Consider the following 25,791-nt stretch of genomic DNA (forward strand, 5'->3'; position numbering starts at 1 on the left):
GTCATATTCAAACTTCAGAAAATCAAAGATAAATTTTTAAATCTTGAAAGCAGCCAGAGGAAAAAACATCTTACCTATAGAGGAGTATCTGACATTAAGCTCTAGTAGTGTAAGTGCTTGACATTAAGTTTTTGATTGCCAAAGCATTCATTTCAAAAGGCATCCATCTCGAATAAACATATTGCCGGCTTATGACACAGCTACTAGGAAAGGAACAGGATAAGGAATTAAGTCACCTCCATTCATGAAGTTCCCTCTTTCAGAAATCCCTGGGTAACTTCAATAACTGACCACTTGAGTGACCCTGCTTCTCCCTTTCCATGCTCTAATTCCCACCCTCGTGCTTTAAATTAGCCAGTAAAGACTGAACCAACGAAACCCTAGATACCTCCCTACCACCTCCAGACCCTAGTAAAGGCAGAGCACCAGGTCTGTGCTCTCTCACTCTCTTCACCTGCAAACTTGGGTGTGGCCCTCGGATATGCCATGTACTAGTCCTCCAGGACTAGTGCATAATAAATCTTGTACCTCGAAGTTCCCTGATCATTTCTACTATAGTCAAGTATGTCCTGCAATCATAATAAGAACGACAAGAGCTAGTCCAGCCACAACACTGGCCTCAGTGGGGGAAATGTCTGTGGGGACTTAACTACAAGTAATCCAGGTCCAGGTGAGTGCCACAGGCATTCCTGGGCAATAGCATCACTATCAGTAGTCTGGGACCACCACAACAAGAAGCAGAGGCAAGGATTACATCCAACTTCTCAGAAACCACGCAGGAAAGAACTGAATGGAGTGAAGTATTTAAAGTGTTGAGAGAAAAAACAAACACCAAGCTAAATTTCTGTGCTCTGTGTAATTATCCTTCAAAAGTGAAGAAGTCAAACTCAGAATCAGAACAGAGCAGTGGTTGTCAGGAGCTGGGGGTAGGGAAAGGGGGAGATGTTGGTCAAAAACTACAAACTTCCAGCATAAGATGAATAAATTCTGGATATCTAATAATCAGTATGGTAACATAGTTAACAATACTGTGTTATATACTTGAGAGTAGGTCTTAAAACTTCTCAACAAAAAAAAATTAATTATGTGAGGTGACCAATGTTTTAACTTACCTTTTTGTGGTAATAACTTCACAATATATATGGTATACCAAATCACATTGTACATGTTAAACTTATAAAACATTATATGTCAATTATATTTTAATCAAGCTGGGAAGAAAAAAACCTACACCTGGTTTTTCTAGCAATTTTATTCATAATTGTCAAAACATGAAAGCAACCAAGACACCCTTTGGTAGATGAGTGGATAAATAAGCTGTGGTACATCCAGAAAATAAATATTATTCAGCACTAAAAGGATGAGCTATCAAATAAGGAAAGGACATGGAAGAAACTCAAATGTGTATTACTAAGTGAAAGAAGCCAATATCAAAAGTGTATATATCATATGATTCCTACTATGTGAAATTGTGGAAAAGGCAAAACTATGGAGACAGTGAAAAGATCAGTGGCTGCCAAGGAGTTAGGAGAGATGGAGGGATGAGCAGACAGCCTACGGAGCATTTTTAAGGCAGTGAAACTACTCTGTATGATGCTACAATGGTGACTACATGTCATTAGACATGTGTCCAAACCCATAGAATGTACAGGACCAGGAGTGAACCCTAATGTAAAGTATGGACTTTGTGTGATAATATTTCAATATAGGTTCATCACCTGTAACAAATGTACCACTGTCATGTGAGAGGTCCATAGAGGGAGAAATTTCCATGTGTGGGAACACGGATTATACAGGAACTCTCTGTACTTCCTGTTCAAATAGCCAGAAGCTGAAAACTGTCCTAAAAATAAAGTTTATTAATTTTTTAAGGTGATATGTGTCCAGGAAGAGGAAGTACACAAATGCATGTGGATAAGCTGGATGGCCTGAGGGCCTGCATTAACAGCCAAGATCCAAACAGACAGAGATGTGAGGCAAGATGGAATGAGCTTACCATTTTGAACCTAGCCAATCGTGGATTTTAAACAGAATTCCAAATATGTTGGAGAGAGGTGACCAGGATTAATTAGCCTTCTTATTTACAAGAGCATAACTTTAGGAACATTATTTTAAATATCCGTAAGCCTCATTTTTTAGCTCTAAGAGAATAATATGTACTTCAAGAAATTATGATGATTGAATGATATAATGTATGCAAAGTGCTTGATGCATAGTAGTACACAGTACATTTGGGAGTGATTTTTCAAAAGGATTAGAGTCACTACAGTAAGATAAACATTTTTGTTTTTCATTGAGAAAAGCTTCCTTCTAAAAACAGTTGAAAATTAGAGTCGAAGAGGTATTTGGGAAGTGCTACTGCATCAATTGCTACACTATGCTAATGCTAGGAGGTGACAGACCATGCTATCCATATGTGTTTCTACTTCAGCACTAACCACAACTGTTAGCACAGGAGGTATTCAGTAAAAATAAATGATATGAATAACTCCATGGTATCAATAATTTTCCTGCTCTCAGCTTCCTTGTGGTCCTTTATTTCTTCTGCTTCTCCTCCTAGGTATAGGACAGAGAATGGGACCCCCTTAAATTCTGTGGATATTAAAATCTAAAAGATAAATGAAACCCATTTTGTGAGCTCCCATCCCCACTGTGCACATCCTGAATGTGTGGCTGCCCAAAAGTCTCTTAAAAGCATCCTGCACATGTTAGTTTCTAAAATATGTATCCTCAAGTTCATAAAATCCATCTATGAAAAACCCACAGCAAATATCATCCTCAATGGGGAAAAGCTGAGAACCTTTCCCTTAAGATCAGGAACATGTCAAGGATGCCCATTCTCACCATTATTGTTCAACATAGTACTAGAAGTCCTAGCAACAGCAATTAGACAACAAAAAGAAATAAAAGGTATTCAAATTGGCAAAGAAGTAGTCAAACTCTCTCTTTTCGCAGACGACCTGATACTTTATGTGGAAAACCCAAAATACTCCACCCCCAAATTACTAGAACTCATACAGCAACTAAATAATGTGGCAGGATACAAAATCAATGCACAGAAATCAGTTGCTTTCTTATACACTAACAATGCAACTGTAGAAAGAGAAATTAGGGAAACGATTCCATTTACAATAGCACCAAAAATGATAAGATACCTTGGAATAAACCTAACCAAAGAGGTAAAGGATTTATACTCTAGGAACCACAGAACACTCATGAAAGAAATTGAAGAAGACACAAAAAGATGGAAAAATATTCCATGCTCATGGATCAGAAGCATAAACATCGCTAAAATGTCTATGCTACCCAGAGCAATCTATACTTTCAATGCCATCCCGATCAAAATTCCAATGACATTTTTCAAAGTGCTGGAACAAACAATCCTAAAATTTGTATGGAATCAGAAAAGACCCCGAATCGCCAAGGAAATGTTGAAAAAGAAAAACAAAGCTGGGGGCATCACGTTGCCCAATTTCAAACTATATTACAAAGCTGTGATCACCAAGACAGCATGGTACTGGCACAAAACAGACATATAGACCAATGGAACAGAATAGAGAACCCAGATATGCACCCTCAACTCTATGGTCAAATTATCTTTGACAAAGCAGGAAAAAATATGCAATGGGAAAAAGACAGTCTCTTCAATAAATGGTGCTGGGAAAATTGGACAGCCACATGCAGAAGAATGAAACTCAACCCTTCTCTAACACCATTCACAAAGATAAACTCAAAGTGGATGAAAGACCTCAATGTGAGACAGGAATCTATCAAAATCCTAGAGGAGAACATAGGCAGTAACCTCTTTGACATAGGCCACAGCAACTTCTTTCAAGATACATCTCCAAAAACTAGTGAAACAAAAGCAAAAATGAACTTATGGGACTTCATCAAGATAAAAAGCTTCTGCACAGCAAAGGAAACAGTCGACAAAACAAAGAGGCAACCCACAGAATGGGAGAAGGTATTTGCAAATGACACTACAGATAAAGGGCTGGTATCCAAGATCTATAAAGAACTTCTCAAACTCAACACCCAAAAAACAAATAATCAAGTCAAAAAGTGGGCAGAAGATATGAAAAGACACTTCTCTGAAGAAGACATACAAATGGCTAACAGACACATGAAAAAATGTTCATCATCATTAGCCATCAGGGAAATTCAAATCAAAACCACATTGAGATACCACCTTACACCAGTTAGAATGGCAAAAATGGACAGGGAAAGAAACAACAAATGTTGGAGAGGCTGTGGAGAAAGGGGAACCCTCTTACACTGTTGGTGGGAATGCAAGTTGGTACAGCCACTTTGGAAAACAGTGTGGAAGTTCCTCAAAAATTTAAAAATAGAGCTACCCTATGACCCAGCAATTGCACTCCTGGGTATTTACCCCAAAGACACAGATGTAGTGAAAAGAAGGGCCATATGCACCCCAATGTTCATAGCAGCAATGTCCACAATAGCCAAACTGTGGAAAGAGCCAAGATGCCCTTAAACAGACGAATGGATAAAGAAGATGTGGTCCATATATACAATGGAATATTACTCAGCCATCAGAAAGGATGAATACCCAACTTTTACATCAACATGGATGGGACTGGAGGAGATTATGCTAAGTGAAATAAGTCAAGCAGAGAAAGTCAATTATCATATGGTTTCACTTATTTGTGGAACATAAGGAACAGCATGGAGGACATTAGGAGAAGGAAGGGAAAAATGAAGGGGGGGGGAATTGGAGGGAGAGATGAACCATGAGAGACTGTGGACTCTGAGAAACAAACAGGGTTTAGAGGGGAGTGGGGACGGGGGATTGGTTGGCCCGGTGATGGGTATTAAGGAGGGCACATACAGCATGGAGCACTGGGTGTTATACGAAAACAATGGATCGTGGATCACCACATCAAAAACTAATGATGTATTGTATGGTGACTAACATAACATAATAAAATTTAAAAAAAAAACATAAAATAAAAATAAAAAATAAAAATAAAATATGTATCCACTTTCCCAACATAAAATCCAAAGAAACTTATTTCCTTTCCCTGTCACCCTGCCACTTGGGTGCAGGCATGTGATGGGTTCTGCCAACCAGGAACATGTGTGCAAGTCTTGGAGTGGAATTCAGTTATCTGGGGATAGGTGGTTCCAAGCATCAGAGTGGCTCTGAGGTCAGGAATGTGTGTACCACTGCAGTCTAGCCAGGGCAGGGTGATCCTGGTTACGGCATAGGCAGTAAGTAGCTCCCTTAGCATGCCAGTCCAGTCAGGTATGCTTCTGCAAGCTCTTCCTGATCTCTCAGCCTAGAATCTGTGATTCCCACTCTTCCAAATATCCATAAGCTATTTAACTGCATATCATATATCCCTTCTACTTAAGTTAGCTACAGAGATTCTGCATCAGCTAAGAACCCCAGCTGATATATTAACTGACCTAAAATTCTCCGTTTCAATTTTATCACCAAGAATGGAAAGTCACCAATTTCAGAAGCTTCCAGTTAAGAGTGTACCTTTTAAAAATGCATTTATCCTTAAGAGAGTTAAGTAGAGATGGTGGCCTTTTATTCAGGAAGCATGTATGAAGCATTTACTATGTGCCAAGTCTACCCTAGTTGCTGGAAATACAGTGGTGAACAAAACAGCCAATGCATCTACTTTCATGGAGCTTACATTCTAATTGGAAGAGAGAGAGAGTAAATAAGTAAATGAGATAATCAGATGCTATAGAGAAATTGGGAGTGATGTAACAAAATAACTCAGGGAGATAGAGAATGGCTTTTCATGGTGGGTAAAGAAGACCTCTAAGGAAGTGGCAGTTGAGTTGCAGACTGACTGGGGACACCGATCCAGGCATAGGAAGGTCCAGAGGAAGAGCCCTGGGGAATAGGGAACTAGTTCAAAGGCCTATAGGCAAAAATGAGGCCATTGCAGCTGGATCTAGTGGACAAATGAGAGAATAATATGTAGGGTCAAAAAGATGTGCTTGAGTGGGACAACTGTATGGAGATGTACAATTTAAGCAAATGCTTTCACATGGGAAAAAAAATTGTAGAAATTAAAGAAGCTATGAGGAGGCAAAGTGGACATCAATGTCATTGGCTACACCAAGTCCACCAAAGAAAACACCTGCCAGAAAGCACAAGCAAGTTCTAGGGAAAGACGGTTGCTTGAGTACAAACGCTTTATTTCATTTCATCTTGATTTTTTTAATGATTTTATTTATTAATTTGAGAGAGAGCAAGAGAGCTTGCAGGTAGAGTGAGAGAGCACAAACAGTGGGGGAGAGGCAGAGGGAAAGGAAGAAGCAGACTCTCCGCTGAGCAGAGAGTCTGACAAGGGCCTCAACCCCAGGACCCTGGAATCATGACCTGAGCTGAAGGCAGATGCTTAACCCATTGAGCCACCCAGGCTTACCTCACTTCATCCTGATTTTAATTAGAGCTGAAATAATTGTAAGGTTAAGGTTGCTTGGTGATCCCTGAGTCAGAAGAGAGTAATGACACTCACCCATGTCAGATAGAAATCCCCTTCACACATACAGAAACTCCTCTCTAGTGGTTTTACTCATGACCTTTCAATTCACTGTCTCTCATACCTGAACACAGATATACACTATAAATTCTTGCTTTGGGGTCCTCCTTGAACACAAAACTTAGAGAGGCCCCCTGCCCTCTGATTCATTATCATATCACATCCTTCAATTTTTAAGTACTTTTCTCCTTGAATGTTACTTTTTTACATATATGTTAACTTACTTGAGGCCCCCTGCCCTCTGATTCATTATCATATCACATCCTTCAATTTTTAAGTACTTTTCTCCTTGAATGTTACTTTTTTACATATATGTTAACTTACTTATTGCCTCTTTCCCGACACTAGAAAGTGTTATGTGATCTGTCATTATTATGATGTACATGATAGTGTTTAAGAGTACAAGTTCTAAATCCCATCCTGGGCATTTTCTAGTGTGACCTACAGTAAATTATTGAAATTTTCCACACTTCAGTTCTTCTAGAAAGCAGGAATAACATTATCTATTTCATAGAGATCTTAGGGGATTAAATAGTAACTTGCCTTTGTAGCACCAGCCAAAGTATAATAAGTAGGAATCACTTTTACTACAATTACTAATTATTGTACTACAGATTTTTTTACTTGTCATAAAAAGTGTATTAAATTTTGGTGTCTTCCTTAACCTAATTGTAACTTTGGAGACATTCACATTTTTAAGGTGAATTTTTTAAAGAGTGAATCTCATCCATCTTGTATAATTTTGAAGGCTTTACTCTCAGACTTTTGAAGTGCCTCATGACCTCTTAATAGAAATGTCTACATGGAGTTGAATAACATGTATAAATCAGAGGTGTTTTTCTTTTTAAAGTCAGATAGAAATAGAACACAAACAAAGAAGTGAGGGAGCAACAAAGATAATGACATTTATTAAGTACCCACTGAGTGACAAGCACTGTCCTGGGTAATTGGCATCCAGTGTCTCACCTAATGCTTAAAACTACTTTATGAAAAATGTATTACCATTTCAGTGTCCATGTGAACTACGATTAAAATAAGATCCTGAGAGCTGATGAAATTCACACAATGTTACATAAACTTAATGAGACAGAATTCAATACTAATTCTATTTACTCCATAACCCAAATCTTTCCACATCACCCAAAACGGCCACTAACACTAACTTCCAGAGGCTGAATAAAAACCTAAAAGTTAATAATGCTCTTACTTAAAGTTCAAGGGAAAAGTTGTATGTCGTAGTATTGATCATACAAAGAGCTGTCTTTTTCACCTAAGGAGACAGGACCAAGGTAAGATCTGCAGAGGTCCTGACCCAGGCATAATGAGGGCCTTGCTAGTTCAAGAAGAGATATAAGCAAAAATCTGTCTGTATTAAGAGTAGGGTCAGCATCAGGGTTTTTTTTTTTCCTTTTAAATATACTTTTTTAATGTTTACTACATGCCAGGAACTTTCACTTAACATATACAAGCCCCACTTAAATAGCTGCAAAATATTATGAAATAGGTATTATTATTACAGTTTTTATGGATAAAGAAAATATTACAGAAAGGTAAAATAACTTCCCCAGGACACATTTAAACCCAGGAAATCTGACTCGAATCTACTCTCACCACTGCACCACACCACCTCTTCTAAACAAATATCTCACTTAATTCTGTTCATATTCCAGTTGCCTGCTGTTGTTGACCTTAGATCCATAATAAAATGACTTCTTTGGCCCTTCAATTCAGACTTGTCAGAAGAAAGTCATACCCATAAATGGGTCAGCCCCAAGGCCTAGGAGACATGAGGACAATGGAAGTGAGAAAAACAGGAGAGTGTGGGAAAGTAATGGCCAAGGATATTGGGAAACATTCCAGCCCCAAGAATTTTACAAGGCCAGTGAGCTCAGAGTATTATTCTTCACAGAAGGTACAAGGAAACTATGTATTATCCATTCTAATGCTCAAAAATAGATTAAGTGGTTCTGCAATGTTATAGAGACTCCACTAATAAATGTCATAATAGCTAACAGCTATCGAGAATTTATTGGTAATAAAAGTTCTACAAGAATTATTTATTAATCCTGATAATATCTCTATCACTCTCCTTTAACTCAAAGAAGTTGCTAAAGTTCACACTGTATGTGGCAAAACTAAGTTCTGATCTCAGAACTATCTTACTTAGAACTATTCTCTTAATGATTGTAATATACTAAACCCATTCCTCCAAATATGCATATAAAAATGATATATAAAATCTCCTTCACATAGCAAAATCATGAAAATAATGTTCTCAATGTAAATGACTAGTTAATATTACAATAACAATGAATTTTAGTCCAAATAATCCAGCAAGAATAGTAGACCTTCCTTTTGGAAGTAAAAGAGGAAAAGAGAGAATCAGACCAGATGTAGCAAAAGATTCAAAAATATAGAAAGTAAAGATAAAGAATACAGAAAGCTTTTCTACCTTCACAGAGTGCTACATTTTTGGCAAAGGTGGTGAGCTTGCATTACATGAATTATGAAGAATTGAGTTGCATGATGCTCATAGCATTTTCTATGAAAGATACTTCCCAGGAAATGCTTTAACAAAGTGATCTGTTAATAGATCAATGATGCAAACATAATCTATAGCATTATTGCTCAAAGTGTCTGCATACATCACCTGCTTAGAAACATCTGCATAATTTGTTTAAAATGCAAATATGCCAATCCAGGAACAGTCCCACTGAATTAGAATCTCTAGAGCCTGTATCCTGGAAATGTGCATTTTAATAAGAATTCCAGTTGATTCTGAAAGTAATCAAAGTTTGAAAATTAATGGGCAATAAATAAATGTAAATGAGATATTTTTAAATGATAAATAACTTCCTGCCTGGGCCTTTCCTCAGAGGACTTATATGCCAACATCAACATACTTTTACAGATAGTGTTCACTGGCCCTGAACCATAGAAATTATATTATTTTCTCTTTGCCATTCAAAAGATAAAGTCATTTTACACTATTGTGATTATTTCTCCACTGAAGTCACCTTTTGATCCAGAGCTTCTTTATGGCATTTTTCACCTCTGAATTTCTCAAGGTGTAGATTAAAGGGTTTAACATGGGAGTTATCATGGTATAAAACACAGCCACGGCTTTATCAATGGAAAAGGTGATCATTGGACGCAGATACACAAATACACAGGGCCCAAAAAATAAAATGACCACAGTGATGTGAGAGACACAGGTAGAGAGGGCTTTACGCCTCCCCTCCAAGCTATAGGTCCTTATGGAGTGCAAAATGACCACATAGGAGACCACCAAAAGAAGGAAGTTTAACAAACAGATGAACCCACTATTGGCAGCAACAAAGAGACCAAGGGTATGAGTGTCCATGCAGACAAGTTTCAACAAAGGGTTTAAGTCACACATGAAATGATCTATGACATTGGGGCCACAGAAGGGCAGCCAGATTATGAAGAAGATCTGAATGGTTGCATGGACAAAGGCTCCAGCCCAGACCACTCCCATAAGGAGGCTACACACCTGTTGACTCATGATGGTTGTGTAGTGCAAGGGTTTGCAGATGGCCACATAGCGGTCATAGGCCATCACTGTGAGAAGGATAATCTCAGCAGCACCAAAAAAATGCCCAGCAAAGACTTGAGTCATACATCCCCTAAAAGAGATTATTTTTCTCACAGTAAGAGAGTCAGCAAGCATTTTAGGGGTCATAGAGGAAGAACAACAGCCATCTATAAGGGATAAGTTAGACAGGAAGAAGTACATGGGGGTTTCCAGGGCCCTGTTGATGCTGATGATGATCATGATGAGTAAGTTGCCTGCCAAGATGATCAAGTAGACAATTAAAAACACAACAAATGAGACTTTCTGAAGGTCCACATTTTGAGTCAAGCCCAGGAGGATGAATTCCGTCACATTATTCATCTTGTCCATCAATTCAGTTCAGGTGACAAGTGACTTCCCTGAAAAGAAAGTCACACTCATTCTCAATAATGACACCTTTACCTAATGAATAAATATTCATGGAGTGCCTTATTTTTTCTAGTTTTACAGAAGGCAAAAACAAGCACAAGACCCTATCAACTGTTTCATTTTTTATATTCTTACAAGTGACAATATAGGTGGTTTTTTTTGTTCTTTATAATTTCCTGATTTTGTTTTGTTTTTGTTTTTGTTTTTGTTTTTTTTAGAGAGAGAGAAAGAGAGATAGCACAAGTGGGGGGCAGGGCAGAGGGAGAGAGGGAAAGAGAGAATCCTAAGCACACTCCACAATCAGTGCGGGCTCATTCCCATGACCCTGAAATCATTACCTAAGCTGAAAACAAGAGTCAGAGGCTTAACCAGCTGAGCCACTCAGGCACCCCTTTTTTTAATTTTCTACAACAAAAATGTGTAACATTTAAAATCAGAAAAGAAAAATACCATGCATCAATTTGGAAGAGCCAATCCATGATATAGCCATACATGTGGCACATTCACATACACCCAAAGATTTATATATTTTACCTCTAAAATGTCTGGACATGTTTACCAGTGAAAAATCTAATTTGTTCTAATTGAGGTCATATGAAAAGACTCAAAGACATATAAAAATCCTTTCACAAGCCATACTTTTTCCTACTTTACTTGTCTGGTAACTTCTCAGCTTCCTCAAGACTAAAAATGGTGTTGGACCTCCTCCCAATCTCAGAGAAGGTGGTAAGTGGCCCTTAGGGCACTTGCCACATTGTCTCATACTTATCTCTTGTTCTTCAACAGGGTGTGTCCTTGAAAGCAAATATGTGCCTTACTGAAATTGTAATCTTATTCATTTTTGTATTCCCAGTGATGGCCAAAAAGTAAATACTCATAAAACATTCACTGAGAGAGGGAGAAGAAAAAAAGAAGCAAAAGAAAGAGGGAGAGAAATAAAGGAAAAAGAGCAAAGAGAAATGGGTTTAAAATCCAAAGACTTAGCTTGGAATCTGGGATGCACCCCTGATTAACTACATAACATCAATTTATTTTATCTCTCTGTACTTCAATTTTTTCATCTGTTAAAGTAGGGACTAAATATATCTGTATTTAAGATTGTTGTGAAGATTAAATCATTTTAAATTTACTATTATTTTTTTAAAGATTTTATTGATTTATTTGACAGAGAGAGACACAGCGAGAGAGGGAACACAAGCAGGGGGAGAGGGTGAGGGAGAAGCAGGCTTCCTGCTGAGCAGGGAGCCCAAAGCAGGGCTCAATCCCAGGACCCTGGGATCATGACCTGAGCTGAAGGCAGATGCTTAACTGCTGAGCCACCCAGGTGCTCCTAAATTTACTATTATTGTTAATATGATTTTCCTGTTCTCATGGGAGTATCACCAAAGAAATCCCTCAAAATTGTCTCTGAACATCTTCAAAAGGCAAAGATTCTGAAAGTGTAAGCTAAACAAGTGAGAAGAAACAGGAGAATAAGAAAAACAGTAATAAATGTCAAAAATAAAGGTCATCAGATTTAAAACAGAAAAATTTTAAAGCAAGTGATTAAAAGAATCTTTAATATAAATACTTAATTTTTATTTAATTTGCTTGCTTTGTTTGTGAGATTTATTGTCCATTCATTAATTGATTTGCTGAAGACATATCCCAAACATAAAATAATATACTCCTTCCAAATTTGATTCTATGACCAAGTATGGATTTTTCCAGGAAACTAAATGTAAATTCTGTTCACTATTCAAATAAATGCTTTGTACAGTGTTGTGTTTTACTAGTTTTATAACCCTACTCAATTTAGCCAATATTAGATATTAGAAAGCATTTGAGAGAGAGCAACAAAGGGGATGTAGAGACAGAAAGGGAGGAGAGGAGAAAAAGTAAAACCAAAAAAGGAGGAGAAAAAAGGACACACTACAAAATGATCTAAGAAAGACTTAATAAGTGTATTGTAATAATTCCAACAAGTGCTGTCTTAACGCCTGAACTTTTTATCAAACTCACTTGTTGATTATGGCCCTTAGGATCAACATCAGAGAAAAATGCTCACAAATCAAGAAGTCATAGGTTGTCCTTACACACAAAATGGTCAGAAAAAAAAAAAGTTATTTTTGCCTAACTCAGTGCTGAGGGTTGTAAACTACTGTCTTGTCAACAGTTGGTTCTTGGCAGACTCATCAATACTTAAACTCCATTAGGGTTTTCTTCAATTCAAGGTATATGAAACCAGAGTCTTGGTCATGTTGATTTATGTAAACTTACTGTTCAAAAAAAAAAAAAAATCAAAGTGTTTCCAGAAAAGAAAATTCTGAAGTAAAATCAAAAAGAAGAAAACTGTGCTTTTCTTACATATCTACCCTCCCTACATCTCTGGGACTTCTCACCCTGGCCTGACCTGTTCAGATAATAAACAATCCCAGATAGCAGACACATTCACTTTGTATTTAAAAGGAATTTGGGTTGCAGGGAGTGGGAGAGATTTCTGCAGCTTAGCACATTTCTATTTCTATGAGATTCACAGAAATCTATAGGTTTTTAATTTTTTCTGTATAACTTGGTGTGAGAGACTTGATATAGACCCTAAGAACATGGCAGCCATTTCTAGAGCCAAAAAAGCAAATCCAATTACCAAAACATCAGCAGTTGACTAAAAGTCTCTGGGATGAGGAATCTCTTGAAGCCAATTCTTCTGAGCCTTTTTTCAGAACATCTGTGCTCAGTGCTGAGTTACATACTTTGGTCCTCAGAATGCACCCACTTTCTCCCATCATTTCACTCGCTCCCCAGGTCTAGCCACAGATGTAGTCAGGGAGAGGCACTGCCTTTGTGGTTCACTCTACCAAGGAATCCTCACAGTCCTGCTCGACTCCTTCAGTTCTCACAAGAAAGAGGCACCAGTTTTATTTAAGTAGTGACTCACCGCTATGCTATTTTCCCAAGAGAAGAGTAGTTAATTTTAGCAGCCCTTTACAAAATGGCAGTGAAATGCTTCTCCCTTCCTACTATAGTCCCTCTGACCACAGAAGGACATTTTTGACATGGGTTAGAATTGATCTACAGGAATAGGATAATTATCAGGGTACAGTTAGAACCTAGATTCTTCATTTCTTTTTTTTTTTCCAATAAATGCTCATGGAACATCTAAAATATACCAGGCACAGTGTTGTTCAATAATAATAATGACAGTAACTAACTACTGAGTGCCAAATGCCAGGCCCTGTATTAAACACATTACATAAGGTACCTTTGTGATAGGCACTATTATTATTTTCATTATACAAGTAAGGAAACTGAGGCACTGAGTATAGGTAATTTACCCAAGATCAGAAGTGAATAGTGGCAGAACTAAAATATATTTATTTTTAAAGATTTATTTATTTATTTATTTATTTATTTATTTATTTATTTATTTATTTATTTTAGAGATACAGAGAGAGAGAGAGAGCGAAAGAGAGAGAGGGCATGTGCGAGTGGACTAGGGACAGAGAGAGAGAGAGAAAATCCTGAAGCAGACTCCCCCCTGAGTGCAAAGCCCACCACAGGTCTCAATCCCAGGACCCCAAGATCATGACCTGAGCCAAAATCAAGAGTTGGAGGCTTAAATGACTGAGCCACCCATAAAACTAAAATTTAAATACATATCTGCCCTCACAGCCCAGATAGTGTCTCTGCCCTCATATGCAAGAATTCAACTATTAAAAAAAGAAGAGAGTGGGGGCGCCTGGGTGGCTCAGATGGTTAAGCGTCTGCCTTCGGCTCAGGTCATGGTCCCAGGGTCCTGGGATCGAGCCCCGCATCAGGCTCCCTGCTCGGCGGGGGGGGCCTGCTTCTCCCTCTCCCACTCCCCCTGCTTGTGTTCCCTCTCTCGCTGTCTCTCTGTCAGATAAGTAAATAAAATCTTTAAAAAAAAAAAAAAGAAGAGAGTGGTGAGCATTATAAAAAAGAACACAGTGCTGTAATGGGAACATGCCTTAAACTGGGGTGAAGGTGGAATGTTCAGGGACAAAGTGATGTTGAAATTGAAACCAAAAACAAACATTACCCATGGTTGAGATTAGATACAGAGGAGAGGGGATTGAGCCACACTATACCATTTGGTGAATGTGACCAATGAACAAGGTCTCTATGTGAGCCCACCAAAGCATTTGTGGCTCCATTCTGTTAGAGTTAAGTCCAATCAATTGTTCTTTTCCAGTCGCATATTCCAGTTGACTATAAGCTTTCATTGTCACTCTCAGTTAGCTGAAAATTACTTGAACAGAGAGTTAAAATACATCAAGCAACTGAAAAACCCCAGTTATAACTGGCTTATTTGAAAGAGGAGCAAAGATAACTTAAAGCACCTGGACCTCACATAAACACAGACCCAGCCTCCAATTTAAGCAGTGAGTGCCAAATGTTTTCTTACCTTGAAATAAGTTATTTACCTTTCTCAGACTTAACTTTTCTTGTCTTCAAAAAGGAACTAACAATACATGCTATTGTTCTGAGGATTAAAGAGATGTATGGGAATGAATAAATGAATGAATGACAACCATATTTCTTTTTCTTCCTTTTTTAAAATTTAAATTCAATTAGCCAGCTTATAGTACATCATTAGTTTCAGATGCAGTGTTCAATAATTTATCAGTTTCATATAACACCCAGTACTCATCACTTCACATGCCCTCCTTAATGCCTGCCCATCACCCAGTTACCCATCCCCCCACCCACCAACCCTCCAACAACCCTCAGTTTGTTTCCTAGAGTTAAGAGTCTCTCATGGCTTTTCTCCCTCTCTGATGACTTCCCTTTCTGTTTTCCCTCCCTTCCCCTACGGTCCTCTGCCCTGTTTCTTATATTCCACATATGAGTGAGACCATAGGATATTAGTCTTTCTTTGATTGACTTATTTTGCTCAGCGTAATACCCTCCAGTTCCATCCATGTCTGATGTAAATGGTAAATATTCATCCTGATGACTGAGTAATATTCCACTCTATATATGAACCACATCTTCTTCATCCATTCATCTGTCCATAGACATCTTGGCTCTTTCCACAGTTTGGCTATTGTAGACATTTGGCAGCCATATTTCTACTAAAAAATAAATCTCAAACTTGAGATGAAATTTTCACCAAAATTTTCAGAATCTGTTTCCAAGGGACTAAAGAAATCACCTTCTCAGACTTTTTTTTTTCATTTTCATGAATTATTTCTCATCACAGAATAACAAATATGCTCACCCTCTCTCTCCCAAACCACTTGCTCTGCAGACCTCCAGTGCTGAAGTCTGAAGTATGAGTCTGTACCCTGAAGTACATTCTTTTGGCACAGGCAAAATTCTCCTGCTGGTGCTGGTACTTCACAGCTGATGTTGGTTGACAGATTTCTGGGTAGTTCCACATATTCAGTATTACTGACAGGCTACTGTGAAGACTCTGGCACACAACTCCAGATGGACACATACCAACTATTGCTTGAGTATGTATCTAGCAGTTGAACCTAAGAATCAAGGTTATGGGAAGTTCAAGATTACTAGATAATGCAATGTAAAATACATCCCATTGGTTCATATCCTCTACATCACATGGTAATCTCAAACTTCTTAATTTTTGCAAATTAAATGAATGTAGAACGTTATCTCATTGTGGGTTTCCTTGACTGTTCCAAAATTACTAATAAGCTGATTATTACTCCACATGTTTATTCACTACATCTTTCTTTTGGTTGAATGCCTGTTAGTATCTTTGGCCATTTTCCATTTGTCTCTATTTTCAATTTGTAGAAGCTCATTATGTATTGTAAGCAATAATTATTTGTAACTTCAGTGTCTTGCAGATGTTTTTTATTCTTTGCATTTAAGGTTCTTCCATTAACAGCACTTCATAGTTTAAATATTGGTGTTTATGTATCTTTTATTTATGTAAAAAAGGTTTTTATGTTTCCTTTAAACAAAAAATTTCACACCTCAAGGTTACAAAGATATTCACCTATATTTTCTTCTAAAATATTTGATGTTTGGCTATTGATATTAAATTCTAAAACTAACTGATGTTAACTATGAAATCTTTGTTAAACCCATCTTCCTAGATATGGTCAAGTTTTCTTCTAGAAGACTTATAGTTTTTACTCTTATCTTGAGGTGTGTGATTCATCTCAAATTAATGTTTTATGTGATGTGACTTACAAGCTGAGGTTCATTATTACCCATATGAATATTTACTTATTCCAGCACCTTTTAGTGGAAAGACTTTTCTTTTCTCCATAACTGTTTTAATAATGTTTTGTGAAAAGCAAGTAACTCTATGTGTGCTGGCTTATTTTTGGACTCTATTCTGTTCTATATATCTATATGTTTATCTTATGTTGGTTACTGTATCTTTATATGAAGTCTTGAAATCAGGTAGTGTAAAATTTCCAAAGTTCTTTCACATAATCTATTAGGCTTATTCCTATTTTCATTTTTATGTAATTTCAATAGTTTTTCAACTTAATTTTCCAATGTTTTTATTCTTGGTGCAGAGAATGTATTTTCATATATTGACCTTTTATACAGCAATATGGTTGTATATGCAGTCATGATTTTTCTACATACAAACCCACAAACTTTGGAAATACATAGTTTAATTCCTTTCCAAACTCTATCATTTTTTTATTCTTTATTGCTGTACGACCTCCAGTCTTTACAAAAATAGTTTAGAAAGTCACTAAACCAACAAACAACTACACCTCACCAAAAAACCTCCTTCATAAAGTCAGAAAAATACAAGAATGTCTACTCTAAATACTTCTATTCAGCATCTCATTACAAGTTCCTCATGGAAATTAGGTTTAGAAAATAATAATAAAAGGCATGCAAATTGAACAGAAATAAGTACAACTATCTGTATTTGCAAATCAGGGGAATGCAAATAAAAATCACAATAAGATACCAGTTTACATCCTTTAAGTACCCATAATTCCTTCTGAAAAAAAGGAAATTAGTAAGTGTTGGCAAGGAAGGAGTAATTAGAAATCTGATACATTACTTATAGGAATGAAAAATGATCTAGAGAGGCACCTGGCTGGCTCAGTCGGCCTTTGGCTCAGGTCATGATCCCAGGGTCCTGGGATCGAACCCCATGTCAGGCTCTCTGCCCAATGGAAGCCTGCTTCTCCCTCTCTCTGCCACCCCCACCCCCACTTATACTCTCTCTTTCTGTGTAAAATAAATAAATTAAATATTTTTAAAATAGATTGAGGAGGAGAAAGATGGCAGAGGAGTAGGGGACCTGGATTTTGTCTGGTCCCAGGAATTCAGCTGGATAGGGATCAAACCATTCCGAACAGCTACGAACTCAACAGGAGATTGAAGAAAAGAATAGCAACAACTCTCTGAACAGAAAAGAGACCACTTTCTGGAAGGTAGGACGTGCGGAGAACTGAATCCGAGGCGATATTCGGGAGGATTGAAGGTGGGGAAGAGGGCCTCCGTCGGCCGCTTCTTGCAAGTGATAGAGCCGCGGAGCACAAAATCGGAACTTTTAGAAGTCAGCTCCGCGGAGGGACGTCACACCAGTGGCTAAGCGGGGGTGGAACCCTCGGGGACAGTGTGGTCTCAGGACCCTCAGGGTCACAGAAGGACCGGGGGTGTCTGAGTGTGGCAGAGCTCCCAGGTATCAGAGCGGGGAAGGCAGCTGCAGAGACGGAGCCAAGGCGCGGGATCTCAGCTCGGGGTTGCCATAAACTGTGATCGGTGACACAGTTGGGCCACTGCTCTTCCAGCAGGGACCGAACAAGTGGCAGATCCAGGGAGAGTCCCCTTCCTCCCCCGAGAAGAGTGGCACGGGAGTGCACCACAGGGATCTGCTGGGTTTGGAGACTCCACACGGGGTCCTGTGCCAGAGATAGAAACGCTCGGTCACAGGCCTGGTGAGCACGGAGTGGGCCGGAGACCAGGGAGATGGGAGTGACTGACTGCTTTTCTCTGAGGCACACTGAGGAGCAGGCCATGAGTTCTCCGCTCATCCAGAGTGGAGATTGGGAGGCGGCCATTTTCACTCTCATCCTCCAAAGCTGTACTGAAAGCTTGTGGGAAACAAAAGCTCCTGAGAGCAAACCAGAGCAGATTACTTAGCCTGGACCCGGCAAGGGTGGGGCAATTCCACCTCAGGCAAAGACATTTGGGAACCAAGGCAACAGACCCCTCCCCCAGAAGATCCACAAGACCAGCCAGCCAAGACCAAGTTTACCAATCAAAGAGAACGGCAGAACTCCATCACTAGGGGAATACTGCATATAGAATTCATGGCGTTTTTACCATGATTCTTTAGTCTTTCAAAGTTAATTTTTTTTAACTGTACTTTTTTTTGAATTTTTGTTTTTCCCTTTTCAACCAACATCTCATCAATCCCTTTCTTAAAAACCATTTTTATTTTTCATTTTTAGAGTCATGGTCTATCCCTTCATAGTGGTTACCCTAATTTTTGGCGTATATATAAGTTGTTCTCTCTTTAAAATTTTGAGATACACTTTCTTCTAACAGATCAAAATATACCCTAAATCTCTAGTGTATGCTGTTATTCTAGTCTCCTCTTGATCACATTCTCTCCCTTTTTTTTCTTTTTTTTAAATCCTCTTCTTTCTTTTTTCAAACAACTTCTTATCTTATCAATTCCTTTTATAAAATCTTTTATAATTTTCATCTTTACACTCATATTCCATCCCTTCATCGTGTTAACCCTTATTTTTGTACATATAAAAGTTTTTCTTTCTTTAAAATTTTGGGAAGCACTTTCTTCTAACAGACCAAAATATGCCCAAAATCTAGTGTGTGGCACTGATCTATTCACCAGCCTGATCATATTTCATCATATTCTGTGTTTTGTTCTGTTTATGTTTGTTTTAATCTTTTTCTTTTTCTTTTTTCTTTCTTTCCCTTTCTCTTCCCCCAGTTTCAGGTTTTTTCTGATTTCTTAGAGTATATTTTTTGGGGATGTAGTTACCCTGTTAGCATTTTGTTCTCTCATTCATCTATTCTCCTCTGGACAAAATGACAGATGGAAAAAATCACCTCAACAAAAAGAGCAAGAGGCAGTACCGACTGCCAGGGACTGAATAAATACAGACATTAGTAAGATGTCAAACTGGAGTTCAGAAGGATGATTTTAAAGATATTAGATGGGCGTGAAAAAAAACATGGAAGTTATGAAAGAAACCCTTTGTGGAGAAATAAAAGAACTAAAATCTAAACAAGTCAAAATCAAAAAGGCTATAAGTGAGGTGCAATCAAAAATGGAGGCGCTAACTGCTAGGATAAATGAGGCGGAAGAGAGAATTAGTGAAAAGGAAGACCAAATGATGGCAAATAAAGAAGCTGAGAAAAAGAGAGATAAACAACTACTGGATCATGAGAGCAGAATTCGAGAGATAAGTGATACCATAAGACAAAACAACATTAGAATAAGTCGGATCCCAGAAGAAGAAGAAAAAGGGAGGGGGCAGAGGGATATTGGAGCAAATTATAGCAGAGAACTTGCCTAATTTGGGGAAGAAAACAGGCATCAAAATCCAGGAGGCACAAAGAACCCCCCTCATAATCAATAAAAATACGACAACAACCCGACAACTAATAGTAAAACTTACGAGTCTCAGAGACAAAGAGAAAATCCTGAAAGCAGCTCGGGAGAAGAAACCTGTAACCTACAATGGTAGAAACATTAGATTGGCAACAGACCTATCCACAGAGACCTGGCAGGCCAGAAAGGACTGGCATGATATCTTCAGAGCACTAAACGAGAAAAATGTGCAGCCAAGAATACTATATACAGGTAGGCTGCCATTCAAAATAGAAAGAGAGATAAAAAGCTTCTAGGACAAACAAAAACTAAAGGAATTTGCAAACACGAAACCAGCCCTACAAGAAATATTGAAAGGGGTCCTCTAAGCAAAGAGAGAGCCTAAAAGTAACATAGACCAGAAAGGAACACAGACAATACACAGTAACAGTCACCTTACAGGCAATACAATAGCACTAAATTCATATCTTTCAATAGTTACCCTGAATGTAAATGGGCTAAATGCCCCAATCAAGAGACACAGGCTGTCAGATTGGATTAAAAAACAAGACCCATCGATATGCTGTCTGCAAGAGACTCATTTTAGACCCAAAGACAACCCCAAATTAAAAGTGAGGGGGTGGAAAATCATTTACCATGCTAATGGACACCAAAAAAAAGGAAGCTGGGGTGGCAATCCTTATATCAGACAAATTAGATTTTAAACCAAAGACTGTAATAAGAGATGAGGAAGGACACTATATCCTACTTAAAGGGTCTATCCAAAAAGAAGATCTAACAGTTGTAAATATCTATGCCCCTAACATGGGAGCCGCCAATTATATAAGGCAATTAATAACAAAAGCAAAGAAACACATCGACAAAAATACAATGATAGTGGGGGACTTTAACACACCCCTCCCTGAAATGGACAGGTCATCTAAGCAAAAGACCAACAAGGAAATAAAGACTAAATGGCACACTGGACCAAATGGACTTCACAGATATATTCAGAACATTCTATCCCAAAGCAACAGAATACACATTCTTCTCTAGTGCCCATGGAACATTCTACCAAATAGATCACATCCTAGGTCACAAATCAGGTCTTAACCAGTACCAAAAGATTGGGATCATTCCCTGCATATTTTCAGACCACAATGCTTTGAAACTACAACTCAATCACAAGACGAAAGACAGACAGAACTCAAATACATGGAGGCTAAAGAGCATCCTACTAAAGAAGGAATGGGTCAACCAGGAAATTAAAGAAGAACTTTAGAAATTCATGGAAATATTGAAAATGAAAACACAACTGTCAAAATCTTTGGGACACAGCAAAGGCGGTCCTAAGAGGAAAGTATATAGCAATACAAGCCTCTCTCAAGAAACAAGAAAGGTCTCAAATACACAATCCAACCCTACATCTAAAGGAGCTGGAGATAGAACAGCAAATAAAGCCTACACCCAGCAGGAGAAGAGAAATAATAAAGATCAGAGCAGAAATCAATGAACTAGAAACGAAAAGAACAGTAGAACAGATCAACGAAACTAGGAGCTGGTTCTTTGAGAGAATTTCCAAGATTGATAAACCCCTCTGGCCAGACTTATCAAAACAAAAAGAGAAATGCCCCAAATAAATAAAATCATGAGGAGAGATCACAACCAACACCAAAGAAATACAAACAATTATAAGAACATATGATGAGCAACTCTATGCCAGCAAATTAGACAATCTGGAAGAAATGGGTGCATTCCTAGAGATGTATCAACTACCAAAACTGAACCAGGATGAAATAGAAAACCTGAACAAACCTATAACCACTAAGGAAATTGAAGCAGTCATCAAAAATCTCCCCAAAAAAGCCCATGGCCAGATGACTTCCCAGGGGAATTCTACCAAACATTTCAAGAAGAATTAATACCTATTCTTCTGAAACTGTTCCAAAAACTAGAAATGGAAGGAAAACTTCCAAACTCATTTTATGATGCCACAATTACCTTGATCCCAAAACCACACAAAAACCCCAACAAAAAGGAGAATTACAGACCAATATCCTTGATGAACATGGATGCAAAAATTCTAACCAAAATACTAGCCAATAGAATCCAAATGGATTATTCACCACAACCAAGTGGGATTTATCCCTGTCTGCAAGGTTGGTTGAACATCAGCAAACCAATCAATATGATACAATACATTAAAAAAAGAAAGAACAAGAACCATATGATCCTTTCAATAGATGCAGAAAAGCATTTGATAAAGTACAGCATCCTTTCTTGATCAGAACTCTTCAGAGTATAGGGATACAGGGTACATACCTCAGTACCATAAAGGCCATCTATGAAAAAACCAAAGTGAATATCATTCTCAATGGGGAAAAATTGAGCTTTTCTCCTAAGGTAGGAATATGGCAGGGATGTCCACTATCACCACTGCTATTTAACATAGTACTACTCCTCCTAGCCTCAGCAATCAGACAACAAAAAGAAATAAAAAGCATCTGAATCAGCAAAGAAAAATTCAAACTCTCTTCACAGATGATGTGATACTGTATGTGGAAAACCCAAAGACTCCACCCAAAACTGCTAGAACTCATACAGGAACTCAGTAAAGTGGCAGGATATAAAATCAATGCACAGAAATCAGTGACATTTCTATGCACCAACAAGACAGAAGAAAGAGAAATCAAGGAGTCGATCCCATTTACAATTGCACCCAAAACCATAAGATACCTAGGAATAAATCTAACCAAAGAGGCCAAGAATCTGTACTCAGAGAACTATAAAATACTCAGGAAAGAAATTGAGGAAGACACAAAGAAATGGAAAAACGTTCCATGCTCATGGATTGGCACAAAGAATATTGTGAAGATGTCAACACTACCTAGAGCAATCTAACATTCAATGCAATTCCCATCAAAAATACCATCAACGCTTTAAAGAAATGGAGCAAATAATCCTAAAATTTGTATGGAACCAGAAAAGACCCCGAATAGCCAAAGGAATGTTGAAAAAGAAAAGCAAAGCTGGCAGCATCACAATTCCGGACTTCCAGCTCTATTACAAAGCTGTCGTCATCAAGACAGTATGGTACTGGCACAAAAACAGACACATAGATCAATGGAACAGAATCGAGAGCCCAGAAATGGACCCTCAACTCTATGGTCAACAAGTCTTCGTCAAATCAGGAAAGAATGTCCAATGGCAAAAAGACAGTCTCTTCAACAAATGGTGTTGGGAAAATTGGACAGCCACATGCAGAAGAATGAAACTGGACCATTTCCTTACACCACACACAAAAATAGACTCCAAATGGTTGAAAGACCTAAACGTGAGACAGGAGTCCATCAAAATCCTAAAGGAGAACACAGGCAGCAACCTCTTCGACCTCAGCCACAGCAACTTCTTCCTAGAAACATCACCAAAGGCAAGGGAAGCCAGGGCAAAAATGAACTATTGGGATTTCATCAAGATAAAAAGCTTTTGCCCAGCAAAAGAAACAGTCCACAAAACCAAAAGACAACCGACAGAATGGGAGAAAATATTTGCAAATGACATATCAGATAAAGGGCTAGTATCCAAAATCTATAAAGAACTTATCAAACTCAATACCCAAAGAACAAATAATCCAATCAAGAAATGGGCAGAAGACATGAACAGACATTTTTCCAAAGAAGACATCCAAATGGCGAACAGACACATGAAAAAGTGCTCAACATCGCTCGGCATCAGGGAAATCCAAATCAAAACCTCAATGAGATACCACCTCACACCAGTCAGAATGGCTCAAATTAACAAGTCAGGAAACGACAGATGTTGGTGAGGATGCAGAGAAAGGGGAACCCACCTACACTGTTGGTGGGAATGCAAGCTGGTGCAACCCCTCTGGAAAACAGTATGGAGGTTCCTTAAAAAGTTGAAAATAGAGCTACCCTACGATCCAACAACTGCACTACTGGATATTTACCCCAAAGATACAAATGTAGGGATCCAAAGGGGTACGTGCACCCCAATGTTTATAGCAGCAATGTCCACAATAGCCAAACTGTGGGAAGAGCCAAGATGTCCATCGACAGATGAATGGATAAAGAAGATGTGGTATATATATATATATATATATATATGGAATATTATGCAGCCATCAAAAGGAATGAGATCTTGCCATTTGCAACGACGTGGATGGAACTGGAGGGTGTTATGCTGAGTGAAATAAGTCAATCAGAGAAAGATATGTATCATATGACCTCACTGATATGAGGAATTCTTAATCTCAGGAAACAAACTGAGTGTTGCTGGAGTAGTGGGGGGTGGGAGGGGTTGGGTGGCTGGGTGATAGACACTGGGGAGGGTATGTGCTATGGTGAGCACTGTGAATTGTACAAGACTGATGAATCACGGATCTGTACTTCTGAAACAAATAATGCAATATATGTTAAGAAAAAAAGAAGAAGAAGAAGATAGCAGGACGGGAAGAATGAAGGGGAATAAGTCAGAGGGGAGAAAAACCGTTAGAGACGATGGACTCTGAAAAACAAACTGAGGGTTCTAGAGGGGAGGGGGTGGGGGGATGGGTTAGCCTGGTGATGGGTATTAAAGAGGGCACATTCTGTGTGGAGCACTGTGTGTTATGCACAAACAATGAATCATGGAACACTACATCAAAAACTAATGATGTAATGTATGGTGATTAACATAACAATAAAAAATTACTAAAAAAAAAAAAAAAAACAGACACATAGATCAATGGAACAGAATAGAGAGCCCAGAAATGGCCCCTCAACTCTTTGGTCAACTGGTCGTCGACAAAGCAGGAAAGAATGTCCAATGGAAAAAAGACAGTCTCTTCAACACATGGTGTTGGGACAATTGGACAGTCACATGCAGAAGAATGAAACTGGACCATTTCCTTATACCATACAAAAAATAGACTCAAAAGGGTTGAGAGACCTAAACGTGAGACAGAAGTCCATCAACATCCTAAAGGAGAACACAGGCAGCAACCTCTTTGATCTCAGCCACAGCAATTTCTTCCTAGAAACATCACCAAAGGCAAGGGAAGCAAGGGCAAGAATGAACTATTGGGACTTCATCAAGATAAAAAGCTTTTGCACAGCAAAATAACAGTCAACAAAACCAAAAGACAACCGACAAAATGGGAGAAAATATTTGCAAATGACATATCAGATAAAGGGCTAGTATCCAAAATCTATAAAGAACTTATCCAACTCAACACCCAAAGAACAGATGATCCAATCAAGAAATGGGCAGAAGACATGAACAGACACTTTTCCAAAGACTTCCAAATGGCCAGCAGACACATGAAAAAGTGCTCAATATCGCTCGGCATCAGGGAAATCCAAATCAAAACCTCAATGAGATACCACCTCACACCAGTCAGAATGGCTCAAATTAACAAGTCAGGAAACGACAGATGTTAGCGGGGATACGGAGAAAGGGGAACCCTCCTACACTGTTGGTGGGAATACAAGCTGGTGCAACCACTCTGGAAAACAGTATGGAGGTTCCTCAAACAGTTGAAAATAGAGCTACCCTATGATCCAGCAACTGCACTACTGGGTATTTACCACAAAGATACAAATGTAGGAATCCGAAGGGATATATGCACCCCGATGTTTATAGCAGCAATGTCCACAATAGCCAAACTGTGGAAAGAGCCAAGATGTCCATCGACAGATGAATGGATAAAGAAGAAGTGGTATATATATATATATATATATATATATATATATATATATATATATATATTTATATATTTATATATT

The 25,791-nt window shown here is 38.3% G+C and overlaps 1 protein-coding gene across 1 annotated transcript; it reads right to left on the minus strand.

Annotated features, from left to right (window-relative positions):
• Positions 1–9,540: 9,540 nt before the first annotated feature.
• LOC114215306 (olfactory receptor 4C12-like) lies at positions 9,541–10,452 on the minus strand. Its single transcript, XM_028111235.1, has one exon. It carries the CDS (start codon positions 10,450–10,452, stop codon positions 9,541–9,543), a length of 912 nt encoding a protein of 303 aa, XP_027967036.1.
• Positions 10,453–25,791: the final 15,339 nt, after the last annotated feature.

Source organism: Eumetopias jubatus, unplaced genomic scaffold, assembly GCF_037043125.1.
Source record: "Eumetopias jubatus isolate StellerSeaLion01/CBP00866 unplaced genomic scaffold, mEumJub1_p1.0 scaffold_13, whole genome shotgun sequence".
NCBI lineage: Eukaryota > Metazoa > Chordata > Mammalia > Carnivora > Otariidae > Eumetopias > Eumetopias jubatus.

Coding starts and splice junctions, on each gene's coding strand:
- LOC114215306 (XM_028111235.1), bottom strand. CDS start 10,452: ATGGACAAGATGAATAATGTGACGGAATTCATCCTCCTGGGCTTGACT.